This window comes from Camelus bactrianus, chromosome 13 (assembly GCF_048773025.1).
Source record: "Camelus bactrianus isolate YW-2024 breed Bactrian camel chromosome 13, ASM4877302v1, whole genome shotgun sequence".
In the NCBI taxonomy this organism is placed as follows: Eukaryota; Metazoa; Chordata; class Mammalia; order Artiodactyla; family Camelidae; genus Camelus; species Camelus bactrianus.
The window spans coordinates 55,051,966-55,071,465 of record NC_133551.1 but is presented as its reverse complement, the minus strand read 5'-3'; the positions used below and the strand labels follow the sequence as shown (position 1 = coordinate 55,071,465).

Here is a 19,500-nt window from a genome sequence, read left to right as displayed (position 1 = left end):
CCATGCATTCCAGCATCTTCCAGTGCGGTTCTCATTGCCTGGACAAGGGTGCCTTGGAGGTCAGAGCAACCAGAGAACAACAGTGGCTATTCCAAAATGCACTGAGCCTCCAGTCCTAGCCCCACTTCTCCAGGCTGCAGGCCAGGATCACAGATGAGAGAATATTTCAGCCCTGAGCGTCCCGCCTTTGACCTGAGAGCTGTCCCGAGCAGTGCAGCTCACGCTTTCCATCCAGCTTGTATTGAGCTACTGTTCACCATTGAGAGTCCCCAGCACACATCACTGTCACCACAAGGTGGCTCTCATGTCCCCTGTCCTTCTCTTCTGAAGGTATACACTTTTGAGGGTACCCCATCACGTGAGGATTCACTACAAGCTTCCTTCAGTAGTCCTTGTGATAGATTTCGATTCCATCTACACACTTTCAAATCCACATCCACTGCGTGATGTAACAGCCACCCCGTAGCCCAAGGTAAACAGATTATTTTGTATTCAGCATCCTGATCCAAGCCCCCTCATACAGACTAAATGTTTGTGTTCCCCCCAAATTCATATGTTAAATGTTAACTTCCAACTTGATAGTGTTAGGAGGTAAGGCCTTTGGAAAGTGATTAGGTCATGAGGGTGGGTTAGTGCTCTTAAGAGAAGAGACACAAGAGGAATGATCTTTCTCTCTCTGTATCCAACGGCGAGGACGTGCCGAGAAGACAGCCCTATGTACACCAGGAAGAGGGCCTTCAGTAAGACCCCCAACCGTGCTGGCACCCTGATTCTGGACTTCCAGCCTGCAGAACCATGAGAGTAACTCTCTGTGGTTTAAGCCACCCAGTCTGGTACTGTTGCAGTAGCCTGAGCTAAGACACCCCCATCATCTCTGGCCGGAAGTACAGCAACAATCTCCCTGCTCCCTGCCCCACCTCTGGGAAGCAGACGCTGAGGAAGAGCTAGGAGCACACAGGGTGCACGGGGAGTAACACCTTGAGAGGAAAGGGGAGGAGGCAGCCCCAATCAACAGGACCTGCTGCAGGGAGCTCTGTGTCCATCAGACAAAGATGGTCAGCTAGAGTCCCGCCTTGGCTGGAAATGGCTGGGCCCCTGACCGCTGCTTGGTCCAGTCAGTTGCCTGGGGCCACCCCAAGCAGAGCCTGGCCACCTGGACAGCTGAAGCAGACCCAAAAGTGTGAACAGCTGGAAGCTGTCAGCTGGCCAGACTCCGCACAGCTGGGCAGCGAGTCCTACATTGAAGGGGGACGACTGCATCTGCCACGTGGCCCCACAGTCTATTCAGGGTGATCCTGTAAAATCAAAGTCAGGCCGTGTCACTCCTCTGCCCCAGACCTCCAAAGGCAACTCGCACAGGCCTTTGGGGGCCTACGAGATCTGCCCCACCTGTTCCCTTTCTGAACTCCCTTCTTCTTGCTGACCTCACACAGAGACCTTCCTGCTGTCTCATGAGCAGGAAACACCAGGCAAGCTGCTGCCTCAGGGCCTTTGCCTCTCTCTCCCTCAGCCTGGAAAGTGCTTCTCCCACCCCCCCATCCCCCAGAGCCACAGGGCTCCCTCCCTTCCTTCAGGGCCTGCATCAAAGGTCAGCTGCTTTGTGGAAATTTCTCCTCTCTTCTATTAAAACTGAAACCCCTACCCCCTGAGCCCCAATCCTCCTTTCCTAGCTTACCTCCCACACAGCAGTAATCGCCATCTACCAGGTTCTGCACTTTGTCTCCCTCCGGCTAGCATATGAAATCCAAGAGACAGGGATGTCTGTTGTTGCTGTTCCTGGTTGGTCTCCAGTGCCAGGACAGAGCCGTGGTGCCAGGCGGTGCTCGGTAAGTATCTGTTGATTAATAAGTTTGTATTTGGGCCTGGTGCCCTACTAGATACTGGGGTAAACAGGACCCAGCTGCCTGCCCCTCAAGGGGCTCACAGACTAAAAGGGGAGAGATAAAGACAAAGACATTTAAACAATGCATCCCAGGTTGGGGGAGAGGAAAAGGGGATGTTTCATCTGTGTAGAGCTTCAGTTTTGCAAGATGAAAATGCTCTGGAGACCTGTTGTACAACAATGTACATGTACTTAACGTGACACAACAGCGTACCCGGGGGCTGCATGGGGGCTGCTGAGAGCACAAAGGAACACGTAACCCAGAGGACGCCAGCAAGGGGACTTCTGGGAGAAGGAGCATGGAGCCAAATCCTGAAAGACGGTAGGGCTGAGCATGTGAGGATGCTCCAGGCAGAGGGGACAGCAGGCACAGAGGCAAGTCAAGTATGGCTGGATCACCAAGTGAAAGGGGAAGAGGGATGAGGCTGGAGAGGTGGCCGAGGCCAGGAGGCAAAGGGGAGCCATGGAAGGGTTCTGAGCCAGGCAGTGTGTGGTCAGATTGCTGGGGAAGGGTGGAAGGGGCAGGGCTGGAGGCCAGGAGACCAGCTGGGAGGCCACTGAGATGGTGGCCTAAACAGGGTCAGGGCAGGGAGGAACAGAGGGAGGTGTGGGACCCTAAGGACGTTTCCCTGGTGGAATGGCCAGGTTGTGGGATTGCCTTGGCTGACCCCAGTGCCTCCTTTCCGGGAAGGGGTGGGGTCATTCAAACCCCGACTTCCAGAGCCCCTGAGGACGGGGTGAGGGTGAGGGTGAGGTCAGCTCCTCCCTCCTTCCCAGTAGAAGGGCTCAGAAAGGCTTTGGGAGAGCCTGGGCCAGGCCACAGGAGAGGAACCCTGGGAGCAGAGGCTGGGGGGTGGGGAGGGGGGAGGCGTGGTGAGGACCGGCCTCCAGGGACCTCCGTTCTCATGCCCTCAGGGGTCAGAACTAAGTGGGCTCAGTTGTCAGTTTTGGGAATCCAGGAGGCTCAGCAGCCTGGCCCTGAGGGACAGGCCCAGAAGGGGAGGCCAGCTCAGCCTGAGCTTGAGGTTCTGAGCCTGAGCTGATCCCCCAGCACTTCCTGCCCCAGAGGTCCTCTGTTAGGGTTAAAGGCAGGACCCTCGGGGACTCACCCCAGGACACTGGGGGTCCAAAGACTGAATCCTGTTGTGGAAAAACAAGGACCTTTCTGCCACCAGCTCCAGGGCTCAGACCCCACCTGCCACATTCCCTTTCCTTAGCTACTCTATCCTTCACCAGTGTTCCACCCCTGAGCTTCCTCCCTCTCTGCTACCACCAAGACTAATCCCCAGACCCTTGTGGTCACAAATGTTTTGTCACAACTTATTTAGCCATCACCCACTGGAAAACTTCCTGTGTACCAATATGATGCTCTGTGCTTTGATTGGATCTCCCATCAACCCTACACGTAGGAACCATTACCATATTCTATCTATGGAGGAAGAAACGGAAGCACAGGGGGTTAAGCAACTTACCTAAGGGCACAGGGGTCAACAGCAAAGTCTCAATTCTAGGCCCTATTGCCTCTGCCCAGCAAGGCCCGTGAAGCCTCAAGAACTTGCAGCCTCCTTGGGGCTTTGCTCATGCTGTTCCTTCTGCCTGGAATGCTCCCCCACCCCACCCCCACCTGGCTGATGAAGGAAAGTTTCACATATTGAAGTATGAGGACGTCATTTTGGCTTATACATGAGTTAACTTGAGTTTTATGCTAACTAAAACAGCCTGTTCGTGGCCTATCAAACCTACATTGTACATATGCTTCAGTTATTAAAGAAAAAGGCTGCACTGACCAGAAGTAAAGAATGTTCATGTTGAAAATAAAAGATGACACCATGCCTCTCTCTATGGGACACCAATGCTGGTACTCCTTCGATGATAAGACTCCCTTCCCAGGTGCCAAGGCCGAACTGTCTCGCTGTGTACATGCTGATCTGGCTTTTTTTTTTTTTAATCTTGAAGGACTGTATCCCTGAATCCTTTGATGTTCTTTGTTCTTACAAGATATAAACTGTACTGAAACCATGCTTCGCCAGATCAGTTCCTCAGAGTTACCTGAGAGACTGTCTCCCAGACAAGAGTCCTCAGTTTGGCTCAAATAAAACTCCTTTCTATTCCTATTATAGATTGTTTATTGCCTATTTCCACCGACGTGGCTAATGCAGTCTCCTCCAGGACAGGAAACGTTGGTTTCTAACCAAGTCCCCCCAGTCTGGTAGTTTTCAGGAGAACTTCGCACATTTACTCTCATCCAGGGGCCAATATGCTCTATTCCTGCCTCCTGCCTTCTGCTCCAGCCAGTGAGAGCTCCAGGCCAGAGACCACATCTGGCTGGTTTATGGTCAAACCCCCAGCTCCACTTACAATGCCTGTAGAGCGTGAATATTCAGGGACAAGGTGACGTCTGAATGAACAATGGCAGGCTCTGCCCACCCCTTTAATTCCCTTGGTTGCCTCCCCTACCCCGCCCCATTTAGAAGCCTGAGAATAGGATCCAAGCTAAGTGTCAGAATGGTCCCCCTGACCCGTCTTCAGTGGTCCATGGGAGCTACTTAGTGCCCTCTGATCGCATCTGACCAGGAGTGGGGATGTTTGAGAATTCTTCTAGGACGAGGGCTAATTAGACACCCCAGCGCCATCACAGACACGAGGGAAGGCAGATTATAACCCCTCTCTCCCAGTTCGGGTCCCTACGCCCTGATGAGCCTCATTACCAAGTCCTGGCACGGCTCGGGGCGCACCGTGGCCACCCCATACGTGAGTGGTTTTCTCCCTTATTCTCTCCGAGGGTAACAGGCCCCCAGGGTCAAGGAGACGCCCTTCCCTGGAGGTCTCCACACCCGCGTCTCCACCTGCCGGTCTCTCACAGCCGCTCGGGCCAGTTGCCTGAGATAAGAAAATTCTGGCCGTAATTCTTTCAAATGCAGCCACCCTGAAAAAACCTTCGCCCGTAGAACCCCCGTTCCACAGCCAAAGAAGCCGAGGCTAGGAGAGTTTGCCGCCGGAAGGCCGCCAGAGCAGAAGGGGAAGGTAGGGACTTCTCATTCCCTTCACCCCTCAGCTCCCAGTGCCACCTCCGGGCCCCTGCCTTGAGAGTGGCTTCAGGGACCCCGCACCTCGCGTCCCGCCCCCGCTGGGAACAGCGCCCGCCCGCCGTTTCCTGCCCCCACCCCGCCCCTGCGCGCTATTTAAGGCGCCCCCGCCGCCAGGCGCAGTCCAGCAGGGCTCCCGCGGGCGCCGCTCCGGCCGTCGTGCGTCCCCACCGCCACCTGGGCCGCCGGGCAGGCAGGCGGTGAGTGGGGCTGGGGGTGCTGGGGCGCCACCTGCCAGCGGGTGAGCGGGCAGGGACTGAGGGTTGCAGCGGGGACCCACCTGGGCCGCGCTCAGCCAGCTGGCCTGTGGCCAGCCTCTGTGCTGAGCCAGGTCCCTACGTCCTTTCATTGTATCCTTATAACCCTAGGAGGTAGGAATATTTTTATTATTATTATTATTATTATTATTATTATTATTATTATTATTATTATTATTATTATTATTATTATTATTATTATTATTACTCCCATTTTACAAGGGAGGAGACTGAGGTGCTAAGAGGTCATCAGGTATCAAAGGTCCCAGTTAGAGACAGGATTTGAACCCAGGTCTGGTTCCAGAGCCTGGCCCTAAACAGCTTTGCTCCCAGAGAAGAAGCCCCTCCTCCTCCCCTTTCCCCTACTTTCCTCCCCCTACTCTCCCCCCATGTTCTGGGAACTTTGTGGCCTGTGCCTCCACCCTGCTATGACAGTTCCTTTTAAGAGCCTAGAATTTGGCAGCAACAGCTCTGGCAGGGGGGAGGGGATGGAGAAGGGGGACCAGATCAAGTGTCTGTACTTAAGGGGCAGGTGGTCCGTATTGCTGACAGGTGGAGCTAATGCAGAATGCTGCCTTGAGTGTCTAGCATGCCTTCCTTCCACCCCCACCACAAACTCAAAGGCTACAGTGAGGCCAGCTGGGTGAGAGCTGATGGGGAGGGGAATGGGGACCTGAGGCTTTGGGTCCCTGAGAAGCTGGAGATAGCACCACTACCCCCACTGTCTGGGGACAGCCTGTCTTGGGCAAAAGGGAGGAGGGGCATGGCACAGCTGTGTGACCTTGGATAAGTTCCTCAAATTCTCTGTTCCCTTAGGCTCAGGAGTCTCACCTCAATCTATATCTCCTTAGGCTGGAGTCATCCTGGGACTACAGCCGGAATAAGAGGGACACAGATGTGACTAGAGGGCAACCCTAGCTGTACCCTTGCCAGAGCTTAGCAGCCATCATCCAAAGATCTGCTTTGAGTGCTACTGGGTGTGAGTACTCAGGCCAGTCCCTTACCCCACCCCACCCCAGGAGCTCAGGTCCCCTGTAGATAAAATGGGCATGGCTAGCCCCCCTGAAGGCTTGTTGCTAGGACGGCTGAGAAGGATGCCACGCTGACAGTGTCCTGTCTCCCTGCAGACGGAGGCCCAGGAGCCATGGGCGACTGGGGCTTCCTTGAGAAGCTGCTGGACCAGGTCCAAGAGCACTCAACCGTGGTGGGCAAGATCTGGCTGACAGTCCTTTTCATCTTCCGCATCCTCATCCTGGGCCTAGCTGGCGAGTCAGTTTGGGGCGACGAGCAGTCAGATTTCGAATGTAACACAGCCCAGCCGGGCTGCACCAACGTCTGCTACGACCAGGCCTTCCCCATCTCCCACATCCGCTACTGGGTGCTGCAGTTCCTCTTTGTCAGTACGCCCACCCTGGTCTACCTGGGCCATGTCATTTACCTGACTCGGCGCGAGGAGCGGCTGAGGCAGAAGGAGGGGGAGCTGCGGGCACTGCCAGCCAAGGACCCACAGGTGGAGCGGGCGCTGGCAGCCATAGAGCGACAGATGGCCAAGATCTCAGTGGCAGAGGATGGCCACCTGCGGATCCGTGGGGCACTGATGGGCACCTATGTGGCCAGCGTGCTCTGCAAGAGTGTGCTAGAGGCAGGCTTCCTGTATGGCCAGTGGCGTCTCTATGGCTGGACCATGGCGCCCGTGTTTGTGTGCCAGCGCTCACCCTGCCCCTACCTCGTAGACTGCTTTGTCTCACGCCCCACCGAGAAGACTATCTTCATCATCTTCATGATGGTGGTCGGGCTCATCTCCCTGGTGCTCAACGTGCTGGAGCTGGCCTACCTGCTGTGCCGCTGCCTTAGCCGGGGGCTGAAGGCCCGGCAGGGCCAGGACATACCCCCCGCCCAGGGCACCTCCTCGGAGCCTTACGCTGACCAGGTCTTCTTCTACCTCCCCATGGGCGAGGGGCCCTCGTCCCCGCCATGCCCCACCTACAATGGGCTCTCATCCAGTGAGCAGAACTGGGCCAACCTGACTACGGAGGAGAGGCTGGCTTCTTCCAGACCCCCCCTCTTCCTGGACCCACCTCCCCAGAGTGGCCAGAAATCCCCTAGTCGCCCCAGCAGCTCTGCTTCCAAGAAACAGTATGTGTAAGGGCCTGGGGCTTACATCACCCAACAGCAGGCCCGGGAAGTCTTGCTGCCTTAAATGCCGTCTCCTTGAAGGCTCTGCAGAGATGACTGGGGCTGGGGAAAGCAGGTGCTTACTGGCCAGAGGGCCTCATTGCATGTTGTTCTTGAACACCTGGGGCCTTCCTGGTGACAAGAGAGCACCATAGTTTCCCCTCCAGAATTTGGCTTTGTCCCAGGCACAGACAGAGCCAGCTTGGGGTGCTCTTGGCCAAGGGTGTTTGGGCCCTTTGGTCTTTTTCACCGGGTTCAGAGGGACTCAGAGGAAACTTACCCCACCCTCATCCCCAAGGAAGATTCGCCTCCCCCAGGTTGTCTGCACACCCCATCCTCACAGGAAAAGGCTGGTGGAGGCTGCTGGGTCGGCCTTGATCACACACGCAGACAGTCTGTGCTGGATCTGGCCCTGTCAAGGGGACCAGTGTCTTGTTCTCATCATGCCTTTCTAGTTCCACTGTTTATGCTTCTAAAATAAACAAGACTTGATCACAAGTGAGGTGTGTGTTGATACTGTCATAATGTGCCTTGGAGAGGGGAGTTGGGGGGACAGTTGCTTTGCCCAGGATTCCTTTTCTTTTTGGTCCTACGTAATCTGTCTTTGGTCTCTGCAACCCCAACTCCAGCCAGTACCTTAAGCCCTCAAAATCCTATATACCACCTCTCAGCAGCCCTGAGTCTGAAACACTCTGCCTTTTGAAATGCCTCCACACTATACTCTTCTTTCCATCCCCACTGCCCCAGCCCCCTCGACCTGCCCGTTAATCAGCGGTCAAAGCAGTGTCTGTCCCCATCCTGCCCCATGGCCCCACTGCAGTGTGCTTCCTTACCGGACACTGCTCCCCTGCCTGCCTGCCAGCCAGCCAAGCCCTTCAGAGTCCAGCTCAAATGGGCCTGCACCCCATCCTGCCTCATCCTGGACCCTCTTGGTATTCGGGAGGCAGATTTAGATCACTTACACCTCCTACTTCGGCCCTTTCTAGTCTGCCCACCAGAAGGAGCAGCGCAAGGGCCTGCATTATACCTCCCCACCATGCACCTAAAACTCAGAACAGACAATGCAGACAGTGTAGAAAGTTGGGAGGGACTGTCAGGGTCCAGCGGAGGGGTGGAATCTTGCCTCTGAGTTACAAAGTTTGCAGGAAAAGAAGAAAAGCAATTGAACTGGATCTTGACAGATGAACGGGCGTCTGCTGAGGAGGGAAGAGGACACTGTATTTGGACAGAAAACTGGGAAAGGCACGGAGGAGGGAACTGTCAGGCATTGAAGGGGTGCTTAGGGCCTGATGAGCCACCTAGGATGTGGGAGGTACAGCTGCAGATGAACCCAGTGTTGGCAGAGTTGACCTTCCCTGTGGAAGGTAACCCAGATGGAGGGAACGCTCAGGTAGTGGCCCTTGGAGGCAAGTTGGTTGTCCTCCTCTACCCAGGGAGACCTAGGGCTGGGGTTGGAGGAGGGAATGGGGTCCCTCAGATGTGGTCACAGGCTTCTCCTTGAAAGCCTTTACAGCTGGTGAGCAACTTGGCCCCCATCCTATCAAGATAGGTCTTCAAAACACCAGCTCTGTATCCTTCACCCCAGAACTCACTCACTGACCGCTGACCCGTCAAGTCTGAATGCTCAGCCTGATAAGTTACAGCCCTCACTCACCCAGCTTTGGTTCCTATTGTTCCCTCTGAATCCCTGAGATCTAATCAGACCAGCCTCCTCACGGCTCCCCATACTCAGCCAGCATGTTCTCACCCTGCTCCTTTGCCAGCCTGGCGTGCCCCTTCCCTCACACTTCCAAACCCCTCCTGTACCCTGGAAAAGGCAGAGTCTGAATGCTAAAGAAAGAGTAAGATGAGCTTTGATATTAGAGGGTCCACAATTTAAATGCCGCTTCTAATACATACAAAGCCATGTGGTCTTAAGTCAATCATTTCACTTCTCTGAGTCTCAGTCTCCTAATCTGTAAAATGTGGACAACACCGCCTGCCTCACAAGTGACAAGAAATAAAGACAAAAGAAAGTATGTGAGTGCGCCTGGCTCCTAGTGGTCATGCAGTAAAATTCGGCTCACCCTCTCCAGCAAACCTCTCATAGGTCCTTCCTCCTCTAGGAAGCCCTCCTAACTTCTCCAGCCAGTCTCCAGGGATGATCTCTACCTCTCAGCAATCTGGACCACTGCTTAGAATGAGTCTATTTCATCTCCCCAGTGAGTCCCTAAGGATCTCCGAGAGACACTCCTATCCACCATGGGCCTAGCCCTGCACTCACTTTGACTGTGAAACGAGTGGTTGAAGTAGACTGGGCAGAAAGTAGACTGTTCATGCATTGGAAGGGCGTAACTCCAGGAGGCTGAGGTCCTCTTCCAAGGGATCCCCCAGCCAGGGTGAGAGGCCAGATCTGTGGGGTCAGAGGTTTAGAGCCAACCCAACCTGAGGGTCCTGGGAGCTTGTGTCCCTGGTATCCCCTACCTGTCCTGGTTTGGAAAGGTAGTAGAAGAGAGGTTTAGGTGAGTGAGGAGGGCATCCTTCCCCTCCCTCAAAACTCACCCATTCTGAGCTTGGTGTTGGGGCTGGGGTCAGGCTGGGCCCAAGGAGTTGGGCTTTGTCAAGAGGCCACACAAACACAAGGGCCAATGGGCTGAGGGCTTAAGGATGAGGAGTGTGCAGAGGGGATGGGACTACACAGATTAGGGTGGGGGCAGTGCAGCAGGGTGAAGAGTGATTGTAAGCCCCACCCACCCTATTCACTGCCTAGGGCCGTTGTAACAGACTGGGTGGCTTCAATGACAGATATTTATTGTCTCACAGTTCTGGAGGCTCGGAGTCCAAGATCAAGCTGTCTTCAGAGGTGGTTCCTTCTGTGAGCTGTGAGGGAGACTGCTCCAGGCCTCCCTGCTGACTTCCAGTGGGTTGCTGGCAATCTTTGGCATTCCTCAGTTTAGAGAAGCGTCACTCCCATGTCTGCCTTTATCTCCACATGGCATTCTTCCTGTGTGCATGTCCGTCTCCAGGTCCAAATTTCTTCATTTTACAAAGACATATGTCCTATTGGGTTAGGGTCACCCTCATGGCTTCATTTTAACTTGATCACCTCTGTAAAGACCCTAGGTTTGTTTGTTTTTTTTTTAACCCTATTTCCATATAAGGTCACATTCTGAAAGACTGGCAGTTAGCAATTCACCATACCATTTGGAGGAACACAATTCAACCCATGCCACCACCGCCTTGCCTCCAAGCACTGGTGGAGGGAGGTCAAGGAGAAGGTTAATATATACTGGACTCAGGCATCTCCTTGGTGATGTGGCCTGGATGGAACACAGTAGATTCAAGCCTTACTTCTTCCATAGCATCCTTCTTGCTCCCATCAGCCTATCCCCACCAAAATCTAACTCGGTAACAGTCAACTCTCAGTCAGAGAAAGAGCCCCAGGAGGCTTGACTCCTGCCTCCCACTCCTCCCACCCGCTTGACTATGGTCCTTTCCCCACTCTGGGCGTCAGTCTCCCCACTGTGAAATGAAAGGGCTGGATGAGGAACAGGTAGGTGATAATCAGGTATGAGGAGCACTGAATGGAGTAACTCGCCACTAATCATTGATCTGCAGCTCACAAGTGATGTGCTGTTTTTCGTGAATCAGAACAGATTCAAGGTTATTTCTATAATAAGGTCGATTCCAGTCACTTGAATTCGCATTGCCTTCCTGAGTAGGAAAGAAAGGGATGGGGTTATGCGCAGTGCACGGGGAATTTTTCATAACCCAAGGTCGTCTTATCTGCAGCCCATGGGAGCAGTGAACATCATGGGCTGCACATAAACAAGGCAGAGGGTTCCTGGGCTGGGTGATGTCAAAACTTCTTCTTCTCACTGACCACTGGGCTGCTGACCTCGTGATTTTTACCCCTGACCTCTGGTGCCTTGACTGGGGGTCCCTCATTTCCTTTCACACTAACCTCAGCATGACCACTGGCATTTGCAGGAAAAGGTATTCATTGCAGGATTGTCGGAACTTCTTTTTCTGCCTTAGAGCTTCTCCCATCAGCCCTGGCTCAGACCACACGAGGCTCCACAGTTCTGCCCTTCCCACAGAGCACTGCAGCCACACAGACAGCCCCCAGGCCGGTCCTGAGCCGCTCTTCTCCGGTGCCTCCAGCTGACTGGTTTCCAGGAGCCCCCAGCAACCTGCAGTTTGTCTACTCTCCTCCTAACCTGTGCCACACTCCCCTGGGTGCTAGAAGGATACTCCAGGGAGTCAGAATCCAGATTATCACCTCTCTTGTCTCAAAGCTTCTACCTCTATTAATGCAACCTAGGATTACATTAACTTTTCTATTTTCTTTTTTTTCCATATATTAAAAAAAAATTTTTTTTAATCTCTAGTTTTTTGTTTGTTTGTTTTTTTAATGGAGGTACTGGGGATTGAACCCAGGACTTCGCGCACGCTAAGCACGGGCTCTACTACTGAGCTATTCCCACTCCACCTAAAAATTTTTTTTTTGGATTATAAAGGTAATGCATGACCATTGTAGACAAATGAGATCCCACCCTCCAGGAATATTAATTGTTAATATTCAGAAGTAAGTCCTTCCAGACTCTTCAATGCATATTTTTAAATAACATCTGAGTAAAAGTATACCTAAAATTTCATATTCTGCTTTTTTTTATTTTACATTAAATTATAAGCCTTCTATCCATGTTATCAAGTATCTTTGGAAACACCACTTAATGGCTTTATCACACGACCTCATCATTATCTCCTTAACCATGACCCTGATAATGTTTGCAAATAATTATCCTCTATTTTAATTTGTACTGTGATGTGATTGCCTGTACATAAATGTTTTCCAAATTGCCTATTCCCTTAAAAGAAAGACATTTCAAGAAGTGAAATTACTGGGTCAAAAGATATAAAATTTTAAATTTAGAAAAAGTTAGGGGCTTTTTCTGATTGTGAAAGTAATTTATTGAGGATGATTCAGAAATGCAGGAAAGCAAAAGCAAATTACAAGAAGTGAAGGCACCAACTTCCTCTGAGGGTGGGAGAGAAGGTGGAGCTGAAAACATGACAGCCGACTGACAGTGGGCTCATGGGTCCCCTCCTCCATTCTGAGCAGCTAGGTGACCACCCCTCCCCCACCCTGTGGAGAGATGGAAGCTTATTCTCTGTAGAGGAAAAAACAGACATGGATGGGGACACATTGTGCAGAGGAGAAGGTGGCAGCACCATAAAGAACATGGGGGATGAACATCCAGGAACAGGGGAGGTTTATATACTGAATGGAGAGACCCTCAGCTGTCTTCCCTCCCCCAACCTCCACCCCAGGTGGCTCCTGCTGGGTGATAGATGAGGCTATAAAAAGAAGATCTGATCTAGACTGCAGGCAGGGAAGGCTCCTGGAGGAGGTGAGCTCCAGCACCTGAAAGGTAAGAAGGAATGCTCCAGAGAAGAGATGGGGAAAAGCATCCTGGGCAGAGAGAACAGCATTTACCAAAGCTCTGAAGAAGAAAGGGGATGGATATATTCATTGTTCCGGATTGATTTTGATATGAAACAAGCCTCTCTCCAGAAAAAATGGCTTCCATGTTCAACAGCACTGAGAGTACCCATTTCAAAGCACCCGTGCGAGCATTATTAAAACCTTTAATCCCCTTGTTTATTAATTATTAATCAGGAAAAATTTAGTATCACCTTTCAATGCATAAGCCTTGATTACTAGTGAGGCTAAACATTTTAACATATACCTCTTTAGCACTTACGTTTCTTCTGTGAATTGTTTTGCACATTTTTGCTCAGGTTTTGGTGCTTTCTTGTGTAACTTCTTTATAGAGAGAAGATTTCAACTCTATCTGGCATATTTGTTATTTAAAAAATTTCTCACAGTGTTATTTTGTCCTTTTTAATTTTCACATAAGTCAAATTTATCAATTTTTTTCCTTTATAATATTTTTATGCTTATGTTGTTCCCCCTTTCTAAGATATTTTTCATCTTTGATGTTTAATAATTTCACCTGTCTTGAAAATAGTGAGACAAATAAATAAGTGTTGAATAAAATAAAGCATGAACAAATAAATTAATTTTAGCATATAATGTAAGGTGAGGTACTAAATTTTTTCCTCTAATAACTAATGATTCCATCAATACTTATTGAGTAAACCTTGCTACACTAATTTGTGATGTCAGCTTGACCACATACTACACTTTTTCTTTCTTTCTTTCCTTCCTTCCTTCCTTCCTTTATTTCTTTCTTTTTTAACGTCAATACGTACTGGGGATGGAACCCAGGACCTTGTGCATGCTAGGCATGCACTCTACCACTGAGCTATACCCCCCTTAACCCCAATACTACATTTTTATACATAAAACGGTCTGTTCCTGGACTACCTAAAATTCTGTTCCACCAATCTGTCAATACATATGATAGTACCACTCTTTTCATTAGTATAGCTTTGTAATACATTTTAACATCTGGTAGAATACTGTCTCCCTTTATTGCTTTTACTTTTCTTAAGACTCTTGGAAGCCAAGTGTATATTCTCCAGGCAGGTGTTTGGAAGAGTCTTCTCCGTGGAATCTGACAGACCCAAAAGGAAAGACCTCAAGATAAGAGCACTAGGGGTTCCCCAAGGAAACAGACAGCTAGACAGCCACTCAAGGAAGATCACAGTCAGAAAGACCCATCCACTCACTCAGAGCAGCTTTTTAGTGACCCTCTTACATATGAGCACACGGCAAGGATGCCAGGCATCAAGGAAAGCATCTTATATGAAAGAGTCTGAAACAAACAGAATAATGTTTTCTAGAGGAAACAGAGATTATGTATGGAGAAGAAGACTTTGAAAAAAAACCATCACTGCTTTCTTCAGAAAGATAAGAGTATTGCATCCATGAGAAAAAGATGATGCTCCAAGGAGGAAACATGCAGAGAACAGCAACAAAACCAAGTTCTTGGAAAATAAAAACATGATAGTAGAATTGAAAACTTCAATAAAGAGTTTGGAAGATAACTAGGCAACCACCCCAGAAAACAGAATAAAAGACCAAGATAAAGACATTAGAAAAAAAATTTTTTTTGCCAGAAAGAGAAGGAAAAATACTGTATGATATCATTACATGTGGAATCTTAAAAAATGACACAAACTGGAGAGAAGGTATAGCTTAGCATGCACAAGGTCCTGGGTTCAATCCCCAGTACCTCCTCCAAAAAATAAATAACTAAACCTAATTCTCTTCCCTCCAAAAAAAAAAAAAAAAAAAAAAAAAAAAAAAAAAAAACAACCCGACACAAATGAACTTATTTACAAAACAAAGAGAATCACAGACATAGAAAACAAACTTATGGTTAACAGGAAACAAACTTATGGTTAACAGGAAACAAACTTATGGTTACCAGGGAGGGAAGAGGGTGGAAAGGGATAAACTGGGAGTTCGGGATTTACAGATACTAATTACTATATATAAAATAGATAAACAACAAGGTCCTACTGTATAGCACAGGGAACTATATTCAATACCTTGTAATAGACTATAGTGAAAAATAAGAAAAGGAATATATGTACATGTACAACTGAATCACTATGCTGTACACCAGAAATTAACACAACATTGCAAACTGACTATATTTCAATTAAAAAAAAAGGGGGAAAGATTTTTTTTTAGTTTGAGTACCAGACCAGGAGGTCCAACTACAGGAGTTCCAGAAAGGGGAACAGAAAAAATAGGAATGGAAGTAATCAGAGAAAATTCTGCATTGAGAGGGCTGCTGAGTGCCCAGATCAATGAACAATGTAGGTTCACACTCAGGAAAATGTTCAGAATACTGGAGACGAAGAGAGAAGCATACACATTTCCAGACAGAGACCATAGCCCTATACACAATCTCAACAATCAAGTGGCAACACACTTTGCAAAGGTACTGAAAGTCACAAGACAATGGACCAATGCCTTCCAAATTCTGAGTAAAGTGATTTTCAGCCTGAAATTCTTTACCCAGCTCAATGACCAATTCAAGTAGACCATCTGCTCTGCAGTTGCTTTAATAGGATGATTCCCTGAGGTTTAAACAAACTTGCCTCTGAAGCCAATTGGCCTCAATGCCTTTCTTATGTCATTCTTTAAAAATATTTTCACTGTCACCCAGTGATTGTTTTTCTAACCAAATTTTCTTCTTCATAAATCTATCTTGGTAACTCATATTTTCCCACAAAAAAATATTGCCTATTTGATCAAGTGTTCGGGCAGCCTTCTGTCATCACTGTCATCTTCTGTCGTGTATTCTCACTTTGCCTACACTTCAAGTAAAAGCTTTAAGTAAAATGGTTCCTTAGCTTCTTTGTGCACCATATGGAGATGTTTTATAATCAAGGTCATGCGAGTCTGATAAAAAATAATTGGAAAGCTTTCCAGCTAAAACTGCCAAGCCTTTTACAAACGTAGGCTGCCACTAAGCTATTACTAAGCATGAACTTATGTAATTGGGAATTTGGGAATTAAAAATGACACATCTGTCATCTGCACCAGCGAAATGCCGTCACATCCACTTCAGCCCATTACTCCAACCGACAAGAAACATCCTCTTAAATCTGGACTCTGTCATCCAGCGTATTAGCCACTCCCAGCTTCCATAAATTGGATTTATTTTTCATCTGATAAATCTGAGCGTTTAATGCAACTAAACGGCCTTCCCTGCTGGAGACTAAGTTTATTCCTGCGTCTGTACGTTTGGGGTCTTTGTTAACTGTATATCCCCTGCTCCACCCACCTCCACAGGCAAGGAGACAGCTCAGCAATGTATCACAGAGAACCTGAGGGTGTAGGAGGACCTGATTACCTAGGTCATGCCCTGAGCTCAGAACGGCCATCAGTCCCGCTTGGCTGTGACCCAGAGGAGCTCTAAAACTAGAAACAGAAACCCGAGGGTGGAGCAAGGGTGGATTCCTATAAGGGGGAACGAAGGGCAGGCACAGGAAGCCAAGCCCTGCACAGGGCCCGTAAGGCTTCCCAAGACAAGATGCCCACGTATTAGGTTAGGATCACAGATACACAGGCCACGTTTTAGCCACAGGAAGGCCCATTCTCAGCCTTACAGTAGTTGTTCCCTGCAGAGAACAGAACACAGTAAGGCAGGAAGCCCAGGACGGCTTCTCAGGATTGGCTCTAGAGAGGATTCCAGAAGGACTGAGGCGATGACAGCAGGGTACGTCATACCTGGACTAGAGATAACAAGGGGACAGACCAAGACCAAGAACTCGACCAACCCAGCGGCGATGTCAATGGGAGTTATGACATTATTTGTAAATGAGGTTATCCATACAAACCGGTTTTTGCATGTGTATTAAAGAGTATTCAATATTCACTTATTTTAAACATGTCACAATTTTTCTAACTCCGTCAATAAAATTCTTTACTATTTAATACAGTGAGAGCCTCAAAAATTGAAGGTGGCCCAGGCTTTTCAACACCTGCAAGGTTTTGAAAAGAGAAACCTGAACTAAGGATTTGGGCAGTCTGGTTTTCTAGGTCTCCCCCACTGGACCACGAATTCCCTGAGGGCCTGGACTATGCATCCCCAATACTGAAACTCAGGAAACTGTCATACAGAGTAAGCATTTTCTGAACAAGGGAAATGGGTTCATTAAGGTCTACAGAGTTTAACTGAACTGAACTCAGAGATTCTGACAGGGCTCAGCAGGAAGCCCTTTCAAAAGAGTAAAGTCCACAAGCTTATTCACAGAATATGAAGAAGCAGAGAGCTGGGAGACCTACCCAATCCACAGCCAATGTAAGAGACGAGAGCTCCAAAATACTGCATGGAAGGCGGGGAAGTGTCACAAAAAGAGAGGGAGAGAAGCTACATCCCTGAGCCTGGGGCAGGGGTCGGGGAAATGGGACAGAGACTCAGGCCGATAAGAGAAGTATCTTCTCTGGGGTTGGCAGCTGTCTCAGAACAGGCATCGGAGCCCCCTCCGATGGGAGAGTGTCCTAAGATAAATTGAGGACAGGGTCTACCTCCTATCAAGAAAGCTGAAATGAGGAGATAAAACCTTGTCCCTAGAAACTAGCAAGCAGGGTTTGGGGGCCCATGACTTAAATTCAGTCAGTCAGATGTTTCTACCCAGAACCCTCCAGGAGGCCACTGTGTATTTAAGAGTATTCAGGAGTACCCAAGACCCAGGACGGTTAGAGCCCAGTGGCATGATGGTGACTTAGTTCAGGCTGCCATAATAAAAATACCATAACCTGGGTGGCTTACACAGCAAACATTTATTTCTCACAGTTTTGAAGGCTGGAAGTCACAGGTCAGAGTGCCAGCACGGTCAGGTTCTGGTGAGAAACCTCTTCTCGGTTTCTTCATGTGGGAGAGAGAGAGGAGCCAGGGGTAAGGCATGGGTGGGGAGCAAGCTTTCTCCTGTCCCTTCTTATTAGGTCACTAATCCCATCATGAGGGCTCTACCCTCATGACCTAATCACCCCTCAAAGGCCCAATCTCCAAATATTATCTTCTTAGAGATTAAGGTTTCAACATGTAAATTTTAGGAGGCCACAAACATTCAGTCCATAGCAGATGGTAAATGCCCAGGGACTACAGAATTCAAGAACATGGCAGGATCTAGCCAGTGACAACATCACCAGCTGAGGAGTCCTAAGCAAACCATTTCCAAGCTGGGATCTTGGCTGGGCTTTGCCTTCCTTAGAGCCTGTACAAGCTCAGTTCTCAGCCTTCTGGGTCAATTCTTTGAGCTCTCTAATACCTTCCCAATTAAATTGCTTTTCTATTTAAATTAATCAGAGTCTATTTCTACTGTTTTCAACCAAGAGTTTTGACAAAGCCTGTATAATTCTCTAACATATTTCACAGATGTCATCATCCCATCATTGGTTAAAATGTTGAGCAGAACAGAGTCTAGGGTAGAGCCCTGAAACAGGCCACTAGAGTCCCCCGGCCCTCAATCATATTTCTCAAGCTTTGGGAAACCACACTCGATTAACACTTTAGAAATTACTTAGACTAAGGTAATACCGCATACACAACTTTAATATGGGATTTCCAAATATCATGACTATTCATTAAACAAATATTTATTCTCCATAAATAGCCTGCCACATTCTGAGCATTGTACTAAGCTCTAGGGATCAGTAGAAAATAAAATAGGTCTAGTCTCTGTCTACAAAGAACTCATAATCTAAAAGGGGGGAGAGAAGGTAAATAAAGCATATAAAGAGATTACAAATTGTGATAAATGCTATAAAGGAAACTAATTTTCCTGTAAGGGAGACTAACAGGGATATCTTATTTATTGGAAATTTCAGAAGAAGTGAGGCCTGGAGGATGAGGCATCAGCCAAAGGTTTGGGGGAAGAGCGAAAGGAGGAATCCAAGGGAAAGAGAAAAGCCATGTACAAAATGGCCATACAGCTGATAGGAGAGCCTGAAAAACTTCCCTCTGTAAAACACAAATGCTGGATAAAATTTTACACACAACTTTTCAAGTGGATAGCTGAGCTGAAAAGAGACATCAAAACTAAAGAGGAAACTTAAAACCAAAGTGAGTATGTGGGTACAATGCTTTTGTTGTCCTGCTTTGGGCAACAGGGGATTGGCTTTTAATGATGATTTAGGAATGGGAGACAAAGCTTTGGGCTCACTTGTGGCAGAGTTGGAACCGAGACTCCTGCATAAGGCCAGTACTTTTTCTCTCTTTCAGCTCTAGTGCTAGTAGGGAAAAAAATGCTTCCCTTGAGATTTAGTAACCACTGACCTGTTCTCACATGAGTATGGAGTTAGAATTTCTGCTCCTTGCAATAGCCAGGTACCTCTAAACTCAGAAACTAACGTAACAAGTAGTCCTTAGCTAAGTAGACCTTAGGGCACCTGGCAGAAATTGAAAGTAAGTCACTCTTCAGGAATGTTTCTTCAAGCAAAGCCACATGGAAGTCCCATCGAAAAAAACCCCACCATATATGAACACACAAGCTTGTGAAGCTCACAGTCCAGAGGCACAGGGTCATTAAAAGACTGAGACTAATCAAAGGACTACAGAACACTTCCCCTGCCCCAACACCTTACCACCACATAACTAAAGTCCCATTTATATCAGTTCCTTTTGACCAG

At 48.7% G+C, this 19,500-nt stretch overlaps 1 protein-coding gene across 4 annotated transcripts; it reads left to right on the top strand.

Moving 5' to 3' along the window:
- Positions 1–5,008: 5,008 nt before the first annotated feature.
- GJA4 (gap junction protein alpha 4) lies at positions 5,009–7,898 on the top strand. Of its 4 annotated transcripts, XM_074376897.1 has the most exons (3): positions 5,034–5,168; positions 6,077–6,204; positions 6,353–7,898. In XM_074376897.1, exon 3 carries the CDS (start codon positions 6,370–6,372, stop codon positions 7,369–7,371), a length of 1,002 nt encoding a protein of 333 aa, XP_074232998.1. In that variant the 5' UTR covers positions 5,034–5,168; positions 6,077–6,204; positions 6,353–6,369; the 3' UTR covers positions 7,372–7,898. The 4 variants fall into 4 exon arrangements, with proteins under 4 accessions (XP_074232997.1, XP_074232998.1, XP_074233000.1 ...); XM_074376896.1 differs by lacking the exon at positions 6,077–6,204 and having other exon boundaries at positions 5,009–5,168; XM_074376899.1 differs by lacking the exon at positions 6,077–6,204 and having other exon boundaries at positions 5,099–5,209.
- The last annotated feature ends 11,602 nt before the right edge of the window (positions 7,899–19,500 follow it).

Coding starts and splice junctions, on each gene's coding strand:
- GJA4 (XM_074376896.1), top strand. CDS start 6,370: ATGGGCGACTGGGGCTTCCTTGAGAAGCTGCTGGACCAGGTCCAAGAG.